This window comes from Acanthisitta chloris, unplaced genomic scaffold, assembly GCF_000695815.1.
Source record: "Acanthisitta chloris isolate BGI_N310 unplaced genomic scaffold, ASM69581v1 scaffold5393, whole genome shotgun sequence".
Lineage (NCBI taxonomy): Eukaryota > Metazoa > Chordata > Aves > Passeriformes > Acanthisittidae > Acanthisitta > Acanthisitta chloris.
In genome coordinates, this window is record NW_008665333.1 from 2301 (window position 1) to 16200 (window position 13900).

Here is a 13900-nt window from a genome sequence, read left to right on the forward strand (position 1 = left end):
AAATTTCATAGTCAAAATTGTGAGAACACATCGGGCAGAGTCAACCGTGTCACTGTGAACTGGTTAATAATGGACGTTTTGCACCTGATAGAGTTCTTAAATTGCTTTTCAGAAACATGTGCAGGAACATTCCTGTTCTCCAGCACCAATATTCAGGGTCAGTTGAATAATACTTGTGGGTTGTGTGAGGATTAGTCTTGTCACTTGGCTTGGGTGGGAGGACACAGGTACTTATGCAAGGGTCATGTTAGGGAGGGAGAGGGAAAATCCACACCGTGGATACTCGGGTAGAAAGTTTACGATGAAACTGCACATTTCATCCTTTGTTACACTGAAAAGTAGCACCTCTGAGCTAGAGGGAATGAAGAGTTCTGCAAAACAACCTCTTTAAACGTGGAGCATCATGTGAATTCATACCCCTTAGTTCTCTGCTCTGTTCTTTATTGAAGTTTTCAGTGAAACTTGCTGCAATTCCATACTGCCCCAAAGCTCTGTGTGGCTGTCTCATTAATCTTTGTTCTGCCTCTCTGCTGCACCACTGACATGGAGATGCAGTTGGCTTGTTCCTAAAGACATTCTTCTAGTCTGGTGAGACACCTCAGGTACCTGCTGAAATGAGGAATGCTTTCAATTACTTCTGCTTGGTGGAGGAATTTAATTTCTGCCTTCGCCATGTGATGGCATTAATGAAGTAAAGCAGTTTTATTAAAAACCTTTTGCTGTGTGCAGATGTGTCATAACTTGAATTAAGCATGTCTAAGTGTTTTTACCAGCTGTAGGTCTTAATTTAGAGCTGAAATGGTTTTGCTTTAGATAGAGTTTTTCTTTAGCATCACTGTGATCACAACTCTGAAATGAGCATTTCACTGGGTATGTGGTACATAGATAACCAGAAAAGGAGATGGCAGGATTTCTTTGTGGTGACTCGTGCAGGATGGAGTTATGCCCATGGAATTGAGGTTCCAGATGGAAATGTCTGTGTTCAGCCAGACCAAGGATCCCCCCAGCCCTGAATCTCCAGCAGAGCCATAGCAGCTTTTGAGAGTGTAAGGCTAAACCAACCATGGAATCATCTTCTCTCCCTATATTCCTCCAGGTTCTGAGTGTCCTGCCATAGACTGTCCTAGGGTGGGAGCTTTTTACATGGAATCCATCTCATTGCTTTCTGAGACTGACCGTATCCTGTGGCAGTAGTCAAACTGCTCAATTATGCACTGACTGGAAAAATTCTAATGGCAAAGGCTGGTGGAGGCCAATGCAGCCAAACCAATCCTTCCTAACCCTGTGTTTCAACACTGTCTCAGACATGCCTTGAAGTTTGGATAGTGGGTATCAGGGATAGCTTCCTGCCAGCTCAAGTGCTCCATTATTTGGATGTGGTCGGATTTGAACAAGTATTTTGATAATGAATTTAATGGTGGACATTTACCTAAAGATGGATAGTAATATTTACCCTGAAGGCAATAATTCTTGATTCCTCTTCTTCCTTATAGTGTGTCCTTTAATCAGGAGAGGCACAAGTAGTTGACGAGTTGTTATTTCCTTCAAGAGGACTTTCCCAGGACTGCAGAGGGTTCTTTAAGGGTGCACCCTTTTCTCTGGAGTCGGGTACTGAAAGTCAGTGTGGTATGGCCTTCACACTTGTGTTAGCTCTAATGTTACTGCTAATGCACTGTGGCAGCAGGGGTTGGCAGCTAGAGAGCTACATATGTGGTGTGTGGTCACTGCTGAAATTTGAGGAGCTGTGTCTTTACTGCTAAAATTATCCCTGGTAGGTTAAGCCTAACACATGTTGCAACCAGATCTTTATTTGGTGTTGGCACCTTTACTTTCTGGGAAGAAAACCAAGTCATGAAAACAAATATTCGTATACTTCAAAAGAACTGCTTCAGGTGACAGAAACTTTTGACTGGGGAGATAGTGAGCAGGTGCTGATAAGTGTATCTGCAGTTTGGGCTTTGAAGTGACACTTTTGGGGGGACAGGGAGTGTGACTGCAGAGTAGAAATTGAAGTTACCAAATAATTGAACCTGAATAGTTTTATCAACAAATTGAGTGCAATAGCTGTAAATAACTAAATTCTATTTTTCTCCTTAGAAAACACCAAGAGGAAGGATAACTTGAAGGGTTCTTGACCACTTTCAACTCCTTGAGTGTACCACAAGCAGCCAGGATGTCGGGGGCTTCGGTGAAGGTGGCTGTGAGGGTCAGGCCCTTCAACTCCAGAGAGACCAGCAAAGAGTCCAAGTGTATCATCCAGATGCAAGGCAACTCCACCAGTAAGTTTATTTTCATCTTGTAATTGGACTAGAAGGTCTAAATCATTAATATCTTGATTTTCATGCAGTCGGTGGTGGTGTTTGTTTGTGATAAGCTGAAAATTCTACAGAGAGATTAAAACACCAAGTGTAAACCTTTTTGTTGACTTCAGTGTGTGGGAATAGCCCTCAGTGAGAGGACTAGAGGAAATGACTGTAAGCTCAGACAGGGAAGGTTCAGGTTAGACATCTGGAGAAGATTTTCACCATTAGGGTGGTCAGGAATTGGAATAGTTTTCAGGGAGATGGTGGAGTCACTGTCTCTGGAAGTGTTAAGAGGTGTCTGATCTGGCACTGGGTGATAAGCTCTGGTGGTTACAGTAGCAGTGCTGTTGGACAATTGGTGATCTTAAAGGTCTCTTCCAGCCTTTATGATTTGATGATTCCATGAATATCATGTGGACTGACAGGGATGCATTGCAGACCATCAGGTGATAATTGTGATGTAATTCCTTCTTGGTGTGCTTGTTCTTCAGTCTGTGCCTTTGGTTAGGAGCTTAATTTGGGTGTGAAAGCTGAGGGGAAAAGGATATCAAGATTTGTGCTTTCCAGAGGACATCTCTAATGACAGCAAAATAACAGACTACATAAAATCATCTTCTTTTCTACCCAATTAGAAGTGTTTGGCTTCTTAAATAATTATTGTTTGTCTAGTTGGGGGGAGAATGTTCAATGGGAAACCGAATATGGACACACCTACTTTGGTATTTGGTTGTTTTTACATACTCCTTGAGGTCAAGGCAGCACTGAGCGTTTGAGGCAGTGTAATTCATTCCTCAGGTGCAGACCAACAGCTCTGGCTGTAAACTGCTCCTGTGGGAGTGTTTGGTTGTTAGGTAATCAAGGAGAGTCGTCTTGTCTGTAGCTGTAGGAAGCAACACCCCGAGAGCACTGAGTTATTTTGCTGTCTGATTACTTGAGTATTTACTCATGCCTTGTAACAAAGGAGGTTTCATACAGGCCTCTCCCTGTTTTTTTTGGCCGAGGTTGGACGTCAGCCTGCTCCTGCAATGGAATTTAACTCCTGGTTGTGGTCACTTACATCATCTACAGTGTTTCTGGTTTCCTTGGGACAGAGGTGTACAGAACAGAGCTTGGTTTTCAGTGCAGAAAATTCTTATCTTCAAATCTTAGGTGAATATGACCCAAAGAAGCTTGTTTGGGGTTGGATTTCAGAGTTTCTTTTTAAAAGAGGAGGATGTTTGAAGTAATCTCACCCGGAACTGGTGCTTGTATCCCATCATTGCACCCCCTGTAGAGTGAGAGAACTGCAGATTCCATTAGAGGATTTGTTATGGAAATGCCACCAAGCTCTGGACTCCACTGGTGCCTCTGCAATAGCTTTTCTTGCTGCAGTCACAGCAGCAATAATTTTTAGATGCTTAAGGGTTTTGAATTCCAGAAGCCTCTGGAAACACCTCATTTGTGGTACAACAAGGGTGACGAGTCCATCTCTGGCAATTTGTCCGAGTTTGAGATGTGGCACAGACCAAAGCCACTGGTTCTGTTTCTGAATGCCAGAGCTGCACCACAGTGACACATTTCCAAGACACTTCACCAGCCTTCCCAAGGAGAAAACCACTTCCTGATTCATCTAGTTGGAAATTTCTTTCCAGCTTTTGCTATATTTTGAGCTCTGGAAACGTTTTAATCTGCAGCATTCTATTTGAGTCCTGTGGCTCTGGTACAAGCTGGGTGAGGTGACAGATGGTCAGGTTTAAGTCATCAGGGCCACAACAGCCTGTGGGAAAGGAATCAGCAGTTGCAATAGTTAAATGTTTGTTACAATCTGTGGGATATTTTTACCTGAATTTCCCTGGTAGAGGAGAGCTACAAGAAAGCAATAGGCAGAGGGTGGTTTGAACAAAGAGGATTGTGTAGTGAAGGATATGAATAAGGCATTGTTTGGTGGGGAAACAAACCTGAGCAGAAATCCTTCTCCAAAGAACCTTCCTAACCAAGTTGTATGACACAGAACTTCAAGCTGAAACTCTGGGCTGATTTTAGGCTAGGTATTAAGTTTGAGGGGCACAAGTTCCATTGCTATTTCTGTCAAAAATTCTTTCATTTTCATGGTCCTTCTTTTTTTTTTTTTTTTTTTTTGCAACCTCACAGTTACATTATTGAACTTCTCGTTATTAATGTCTGAACTTGTTGACTGAAAGCTGAACACATAAAGGGACATTAGTGTATCTGAGACTCATCTGGTGAAGCAATTTCAAACAAAAGGGAATTCAGGAGTAATTCTACCCTGTGGAGTTCCTGCTTTGTACCTTCCACTGTGCCAGTGAAATGATGGAGGCTGAGATATCCTGCCCCTGAGAAGGTTATTTTGGTTATTTTTTCATTTGGGCACTAATGAAGTTGACAGAAGGCAAAACTGAGAGGCTGCTGATAGGCTGAGTAGTGGTTATTTTAAGCTGCCAAGACAGTTCAAGTTCCCTTATCTAGGAATTAAAGCCTAATGGACTATTGTGATAGAGGATTGATGAGACAGTGTGAAGTCTGATAGCTAAGAAGGGATTGTGACTGTTACTTGAACTTTAATTCTGTATGTATTGATTGGCCAAACTATCCTACAAATCCTTTGGGGGTCCTGAGTTGAAACTTTGTCCAAGTGTGCTGGTTTGGACAGGACACCAAGTCTGAGTTTTGTAAATGTTTTGGCAGAGACTTCTGCAGCACATTGAAACTGAGGCAAAGTGCTCAGGGCTGTATGAAGGAAACCACTATATCCAGATAATAAAGGGTATCAGAGCTGCCATTTATAAACAGATTCAAATGAATTATGAAAGAAGAGTTTTTGACATCCATGACGAGGTGGATTCTTGCAGTCAGGATGCCACCAGGGTTGTTGCCTGACCCGCTGCTTTTGTTTGGCAGTTTTTGTGTGACTTTGGCTGTTTACAGCTTTGGGATTGTCTGTCATTCACGGTGTGCTGCCAGCAAAGCAAAACATCCTCCTGCCTTAGAAAGCTTTGCTCAGTTTTGTCACACAGTTTAACTTTGCCTTAGAAGCAAAACAAGGGCAATTTTGTTGTGGGCTCCTACTTGTTATCCTGTCTGCCTTGAGTGTCATTTCCTCATAGGAGATCAAAACCTTTCACCAAGATCTCCATCTTTATCACTTCTCAGTGTTTAAAAGTGACAGTGTAGTACAGTTCTATATATGCCTAAATCTCAGAAAAAGAGAGTTCTTCCAGAGGTCTTTAACCCACAGTGCTGGGAGCTCTTGCTGTGAGCAACTGGGACTTGTTTGTGCTGAACAGAGGCAAAATAGGGGAATTATTGAAATTGGTACTTGAAAGATGATACTGCTCTCTTCTTTTTGTCAAAGTAGCTTTTTAATTGCCTCTGTGGCTGCAGAGGTATCGATCTGCAGTGATGCAGTGTCTTACAGGGGCTGACAATCCTTCAAGTGTGTTGTAAACTCTGTGTTGAAACCCATGTCCTGCAGCCCAGCCCAAGTCACATGTGCCAACTGCATTGAGGGCAGGAATTTGGCAGGAGGCCTGTACTGCTGGGATCTCATTGCAGATGGGATCCACTGGAATGAGACTGCCAAGAGTTCTTCAGTGGGGGGAGGAGAATAGAACCTAGTGGAGGAATTCCTAAACACACGAGTTGGATGCTCCAAAATTCTGCTCTTCAAGTTAATTTGGGAATGCAAAAATGCTTTCCGAAGAAGAGTTAAAGTCACCACCAAATTAGTAGTTAAAAAAACTATACCAAAACAGTAACTGAGTGGGATTAATCTCAGAAAATACCATCTTTTTTATATAATTATCACTTGGAAACCATCTTAAGCAACAGAAGGTTTGTTTTCAGAAGCACCTGCTGTGCAAGTGGCTTCAGCTGACCAAAATGCTTTGTTTTCATTTGGAGTTCTCTTCTGCAGAGCATATTCTTCAGATGACTCAATAGGTGCTTTGTCGTGGCCAAACTCACAAGTAGCTTTTTGAGATTAATAATTCAAGAATAGCTTATGGTTTTCAGCATATCTTGACTGAGTGTGTGTTGTCTTTACCTCCTGCTTTTTCCCATTTTTGTTCAGGATGATTTCCATCAATGCAACTTACCCCCAATGTATTAATTACTTATTGCCTGTCCAGTTAATTCATTACTGTTTTTGTGGTGAGTGGGAACAGATTCTGCTGTGTAATCCACGGGGTGAAAGCTGAGCTATAGATCAGAGTGTTTTGTGTGTCAGTAGTTCTTGTGCTCATTCTTTAGGGCCTTTTCAAACATTACAAATATAAACAGCGTTGGCAGCTGCTGCCTTGGGTTATTGAACTGAAAAGCTGAGCTGTTCTGTGCCTCAAGACTCCCCTAGTGTTGTGCTTTTGCTGGTTTGTTTTTGGTTTGTTTGAGGTTGTGTTGGTTTTTCTTTTGTGGAAGTGATTTGATAATCCTGTCTGTAAATAAATAAACCACAAATGAAAGCAAAAGATGATGCAGCAAAGGTTCAAGCTGGTAGCTGCAAGCCCACAAATGGAAGCAAAAGATGATGTAGCAAAGGTTCAAGCTGGTAGCTGCAAGATAACATTTAGGTAGTAATCACTGGCAAAAAGTCCTGCTAGCTTGTGCTTTTGAAAAGCTAAGGAAGTTTAACTAGGCAACTGGCTCTGTGTTTTGGTAATGTTGGAAGGTTTTTTTGCCTGGTGAAGGTGTTGGGTGAAAATGGGCCCAGTGGAGAGGTCCCAGCTGCTGCAGTGCACACATGGCAGTCAGGTTCTCCTCCAGGAATCCTTGGCATCACAAACACTTGGAAAGGCATTTTGGCCTTCAGTTGTGGAGGTTGAAGGGAAAAAAAGTTATTTCCTTCTAGTGGTTGGGAATTTTTGTCTCCCTAAGGTTCATGAACCTCTGGTAGAAACTTAAATGTCTAAATAAAAAAAATACAAATCTAACTTGAGTTCCTTTTCTGTTTGGATTCTTTCTTTCTATATATTTTTTATTTTAGGATGTGTCCTTGTCCTGCTTTTTTGCAGTTGTCCTGGAACAAATTAACTGGTGGGAAAGCAGGACTGAATTAGAAAGGCTTTTGATTTATTGTGTGTGTGTCTGAATTAGTGTTATTTGAAATATAACACAGAAGTCAAAACTGCTAAAGGTTCACAGAGCAAGGAAACCTCAGCCAGTTCTTTCTGGGTGTACATTGACAGGGGATATGGGTCAGTTTTGCCTTTCCAACTGTCATGTAGCTGTACAAAGCATAACCTCTTTCACAGAAGCTTCATCCTAAGAGGAAAAAAACCCTGTGGTTTACTGATTTTTTTTCCCTTCTTTCTGATTAATTTTAATTTTTCATGAATGGAAAAGGAACCCTGTTGTGTGTGTGTCTTCAGTAGCATGTGCTAGCTATATGGGTAGGAAAGGGAGCAGAAGAGTTCATTGTGGAGGTTTCACCGAATACATTTACTGTTTTTCTCTCTTGATGTTTTCAATGGGAGTAGAGAAGAAGTAGGAGGATTAATTATTGGAGATAGATTTCAGTCTTGACTCTCAAATCTGTCTTCTGAAAATGAATATTTTTAGGTCTAAAAGAAATACACCCCCCATTTCTGCTGACTTGTGCCTGCCAGAAAGCATTGGTTCTTGGAGCATACAGCTTATTTGTCTTGTTTTTCTTTTTTATAAGTGTTTCTCGTGCTTTGTGCTTCCATCTTGCACCATGAGGTTTCTTGGGCAAACAAACAGCAGCACAGGAAAGTCACTTAATCCCTACCCTGATTTTTTTCTGGCCTGTAAATCACTTGTAAGTTGTGCAAACCAAATGAATGGTTGTCCAACATGCTGCTGGTGCTGTGCATTGGTGGTGGGTGTGCTATCAAAACAGACTGGCTGTGGGAGATGAGCTGTGTCACCTGGAGGATGCAGGAATGGTCTTGTGGTTGAGGTTTGAAGGACAAGTCAAAGAGGTCACAATACCCAAACTCCTGTAATTACTGTCCTGGTACCACTATGAGCATCAGAGCTCTGTGTGTGTGTAGCATTAGGGATTTCTGTAGCTTGTCCATAAGTCTTAGTCACTGTCTCTCAATACTCTACAATATCAACAGCTCTTATGTTTTGTAACAAATCTTGAATTTATTTTTTTTTGAGACCGAAAAAATGTGGAATTTTTTTGGGTGACTGATTTTCCTTCTAAGCCTTTCTTGTGATGGTATAAAAATAACTCAAAGTGTTAATTCTGCACTGCTAAAAAAGGAAAGAAAAAAATGAGGTGACTGATTTTCCTTCTAAGTCTTTCTCGTGATGGTATAAAAATAACTCGAAGTGTTAATTCTCCACTGCTAAAAAAGGAAAGAAAAAAATGTATTTTGGAAGCAGCTCTGGGGAGTTGGGGGAAGATGAACGTTTAATGATCTTTAAATGTTAGAGGTACAAATACTGGGCCTGGAGCAAGACTGTGGGATGATTAGGATGTTCCAGCTAATGTTAAATGCAGTTGGACTACATTAAGTTATGGAGTTAGTCTAGAACTATAGCACAGGGAGATTTATATTCAAATATTGCTAATGAACCTGAACAGTTTCTGTCAGTGGTGAGTTAACCACAGGAAGTGTTTCCCCTTCAGAGTAAGTGACTCAGAACTAGGCCATTAGAGGGGATTTTGTCTGTCCAATGCCTGAATAATTTGCCACCTTAGAGCATGCAAATAGAAGTCAAGAGAGCACAAACTGTTCATGGGAACTCCCATAAGAATTGGATATTTTCTCTATACAAATCTTTTCAGATACTCTGCAGAACTGACTGACCTGACTTCAGAGCTGAACTGAAATGCTTAAGAACTGACTCCTCAGGATTGCTGTGGTGCATGATGTTCCCTCAATGCATTGCTGGCAGCGTCTGCGGGTCGGAATGGCCTTTGGAAAAGGCCTTTGGCTCTTGGAGATGTAGTGAACTAAAAGCAGGGGGTGAAGGGAGATGTTTTACCTCCCTTGGAGCAGAAACTCTGAGGGAAGAATTAGCTTGAGCTCTTACCCAGCTCCATGCCTACACCTGATCTGCTGCTGCTGCAGTAGGACATTCCCAGTTAACCAGTGGAATGGTTTTGGGTCAGGTTTTCAGCTGGGGGGAGCAGTATGGTTCGACTGGCTCCTGCCTGGTGCAGAGCCTGTGGCATGCTGTTCTCCAAGAACACCAGCTGTAGGGATGGTATTTATAGCTCTTGGATCTGGAAGAGCAGCTGAGGATGAGAGCAGCTTTCTAGCAGCTTCTGTGAGCGAGCACTTGCCTCGCTCTGGTGCTACCGAGCCTGACTCCCTCCCCCATCCAACCTTTCTCCCAGTACAGGCTTGAAATTCCACCGTGGGGAGAGAATCCGGTTGAATTCCAAATGAGCTGTTCTTAGCTTCTGCTGGGTTTCCTTCCCTTTTAATGATTCGAAAAATGCAAACAATGCTTTGAAAAGCACAGCACTGCTTCTCGGGCTGGAAGTGTCCATTTCCCTTCATTTGTCTCTTGTAATAACAAGCCTGAAAGTGTGTCTCAGGAAAGCTGTGTGGCCACGGATCTGATTGCAGCGTGTGCCTGGGCCCGAGCCTGTGTTCACCGTGTCTTTGTGGTGCTCCAGCCAATACAGAGTGCCTGCTCCACCCTGCTCTGCGCAAGGAACATGTTCCCATTGTTGTCATTCCAGTCTGCAGATGGCACAGGGAGATTTTTTCCAGACCCGTGTTTTTAAGAGACTGTTTTTAAGGTTAATTTGGCCTCGTGGAGTCAGTTCTGAAAGCTCCAGGTTTTGTATATTGGTTAAACTGTTTGTTCAGACATCATGAAATCAAACTATTGCTCGTGTTGATTCAAATGGAGTTTGAGGAGGGCACAGAGATGAATGATTTGGTATTTATTTCTCCCCAAATTATTCCTTCCAGAGTTCTGTCTAGACTAGCGTGTCTATTGAAAATATCTGTCTATTCCTTTAGGAGTGATGAATGGCAACAGAAATGAGGACAGGTCTGTGCTGTTGTTTTCTCTGGCTGTTGGCGTGGGGTGGGATGGTGTGTGCTCTGGGCAGGCTGATGCTGCCACTGGGGGAATTGTCGGGGCTGGTGTGAAGCCTCTTTTCGTGAGATGGAATCTCCTTTTATTTCCCGTGTAGAAATTGCAGAGGCTTTGTGCCCTCAGCACTGCCAGATGTGTAGCAATATGGGAAGGACAAAGCAGGCTGTGTTGCACAAATCTGGGAAGGTCAGTTTTTCCAGTTCCATACCTGACTTTCATCATAACTGGGTTTTGTTTCTGATTGGCAATTGAGAGTTTGCGTGGGGGTTTGTTAAAAAAAAAATCAGCCTGTCCCTCCCCTCACCCTCTCCTTGCAGCACAGACTGTGTACCAGCTAATCCCAGGATTTAGCCCAAGTTAATTCTGTCTGCTGGTGTCTATCTGAAGGGCAAACTGCAGTTAGCCAGTTCCTCTCGGAGCACCCCAGAGTGACTCATGCCTGGCATGTCTGGTGGCAGAGTGCCCTGCAGGGTGGCTCTGGCTGCTAGCAGAGGTGGAGCTGGGCAGTCAAGTGACTTCACTTCAAATGCAGTGAGGGCTAAGAGAATAATTTCAGCTCTTGTGTGCTCTGTGTCTCTGTTTCAAGAGCTCCTTAGGATGAATTTTGTGGATCCCCAGATAATTTCTAATCTGCACCGTTTGTGACATGCTGAGGGGCAGTGCTGACTGGGATGGAAACAGATTAGGCTCGGGCTGCAAATTCAGGATGATAATCTGATAGGAGTTTTGAGTGGCTAAGAAGTACTTTTAGTCATTCTTTCTGCCTGCAAAAATATTTATGTGGCTGAGTAGATGGGAATGGAATGAGGGGACTGATGTTGGCTGAGTTTCCTTGCTTTTGTTTTTTTTTCTCCTCTCTGACTGTTTACTTGGTTAGTTTTGATGGAGAATGGAAGTGTAAGGCCAGAAATTAAGGCTTGAAGTGGGAATATGTTTGTGTATATGTTCAGAAAGGGGTGAGAAGACCCAAAATGCTTCTTCCAGTTGGAAATACCCTTTGAACTTGAACTTTATGGGCTCCACACTCTGGTTATCATTATAAAACAAAGTGCATGTTTGACCTGTGCCTTTGGAATTTCAACTTCAGAAAATCAAGATTGGATTGTAAGGCACAAAATTTAGATGTGCAACATGACAACAGGAATGCAAAATAATACATCTGACCAACTCTATGGGTACTGTTTCAATAGTGGTTTCTCAAGTGCTGCTAAGAGTTTTGAGCACATACATTGGAAAGGTTGAAAGTGTATGTTATTTTGGTGCTAGCTGATAAAGCAGATGGTGGATGGTATATGAAATGTTAATTAAGGAACAAGTAGGATGGACTGTGGAAGGAAAAATGCCATGAAATGAAGTTGTCTGTGTAAGTTAAGTGCGTGTTAAAACTCAAATGTTTTGTGGAGATAGATGTGCAGTATCAACAGTAATGGACCAGAAACTGTAATTCCTTCATTAACTGTGCTCTGATTTCTGCTTTTATTGGGCTGTACTGCTCCTGCTATGTACAAGGGCTAATTAGTTCAAGTATTTGGGTCTTATATGATAATAAAAACATTTAGATTATTTGCTGTGAAGAAATTAGTTTTCAAACAGTTTCCTTACCCTTGGACAGTGAGACATAAACCCACATTTGTAATTACAGGACCAAACCCACCAAACTTAAACAGCTGAGCAGCTGAAAAGACCTGTTTAAATGATTTGAGCTTCAGAGAATGTGTGGATTACTCCTGCTCAGAGGCTTTTCAGATGGCATGAAGCAGCTCTGCATGGCTTACTGTGTAGCTGTAAGGAGAAATGAGCTTTGAAAATGCAAGTTGTGTGTCTGGGTTGGGATGGGATGGATGTACATCAGCTGGTAATGCTGCAGAGCTGTTCAGGGTGCTTTTATTTATGTCAGTTTATGGGAATTTCTTAGTCTGTTTGCCTACAAAGGTAGAAGACAGAGCTAAATATTATGTCTTAAAGTGAAACATAGTCAAAATTTCCAGAAATTCATAATTCGAATGAAGGAAAGGAATAATATGGGAATTTATCTCAACCAAATCAGTGATTTGTAGAAAAAAACATGAACATTCCCTTGCCCTTTTCTTGGCCTTCCATTCCAAAGGTAAATGCTGGACATGAACTAACCCACACTGTGGCTGCTGCTTGGATCCCTGGAGAGTTTTTGGGCACAGCAGTAAGAAAATAGTTATCTTCAGCTCGTTTCATCCTTCTCCCATTGGAGTTGTGTGTAACCCGTTTCAGTAGCAACACTACAGGAGACAGCAGTTTTGAGGGGTTTCCCTTCCAGTTTCTGTTTGCTGCAGAAAACTTAACTTGTGGGAAGCTGCTGGATTCCCCATGACCTAAGGAGTTGGCTGCGGGTGAAGCAAAGGGGCCTGCAGAAGGGCCCGAGAGTGTCTCAGGAACGAGAGCTGCTCCGGTGCTGATGGTAATTATAGCTGCAGCACAAAGCATTAGTGTCAGTTTGCAAACACGGGAGTTAATTGCCACATTGGACCTTTGAAACAGCAGATAAACAAATGTATTCTGTAAGATAAAAAGACCATTAATGTGTTCCTGCTGTGATCGCCTGCTTTATTGCCTTTCTCATTTCCTGAGGCTCTGTAATTAAGCATTAGTGTGTGTGCCGGGTGGGGAGGATGCTGTGGGGACAGCACAGACACCACGACCTAGTTCATGGTGCACTAATGCAATTCAGCTTGGCCTTGCATGGTTTAAAAACCAAACACAGTAATTGATAAGCTCGTAGTGTTCTGGTAGATATTGGAGATCCTGGGAACAGTCCTGTTTCACTTTTAATTCTGTTTGTTTCCTTGTTCAGCTGGAAACACAGTGTGCTGAGAAACACGGTACATAACATCAGTGCTGCTGACTCAGCCTCGTTTCTGCATCATCCTTTCTGTTTCTCCTGGTTTGGCTTATGAACTTTTAGGATAAAGCTTACCTGTACTAGGAGAAGCCTTTTATTTTCTTCAGCGATATCCATTAACTTCTTTTAAAAGTAGCTAGATTTCAGGGGTTGGTGAGAAGCCTTTTATTTTCTTCAGCAATATCCATTAACTTCCTTTAAAAGTAGCTAGATTTCAGGGGTTGTCTTGTGCCTCCAAAGATGCAATAAGGTGCAATAAACACCTTCAGGCTGGGTCAGTAACTTCAGTCTGAATTCCTGGTTTCTTGGCTGCCTCACCTTGCTCTTCTCACATTATTGCATACCTGATCCCTGGGTTCAGCCTCAGACCCCATCAGACAGCAGTGGTGCTGGCAGCTGTCCACTCGGTGCTCAGTGTCCCAAATGAAGAGGGATTCAGCCCAGTTGGAATCCACTGAGGTCGTTATCTTGTATTCCCCACTCTGTCAGTTCTGCTGGATTCCTTTGCAGGCTGAGAGTTCTGTGGAACCAGTGGCTCTGGAGAGATGGAGGGTGTAGAGTGTGTGCAAGGAACAGGAATGGGGCATAAATAGCCCTCAGGCTTGGACTGGGAGCTGAGTGAAAAGGCTGTGAGTGGATCACAGTGGAGAGGGACAGCATGCAGAGTTCCTGGCAGCCAGGAGGTTTGCTCTGGCCC

At 42.7% G+C, this 13900-nt stretch overlaps 1 protein-coding gene across 2 annotated transcripts in view; it reads left to right on the forward strand.

Annotated features, from left to right (window-relative positions):
• Positions 1-2095: 2095 nt before the first annotated feature.
• Positions 2096-13900, forward strand: part of KIF1B (kinesin family member 1B) — a 76391-nt gene continuing 64586 nt past the window's right edge. For both annotated transcript variants that reach the window (XM_009071700.1, XM_009071701.1), the window contains exon 1: positions 2096-2279. In XM_009071700.1, coding sequence (XP_009069948.1) covers positions 2174-2279 — 106 coding nt within the window. In that variant the 5' untranslated portion in view covers positions 2096-2173. The remainder of the gene's footprint in view (positions 2280-13900) is intronic.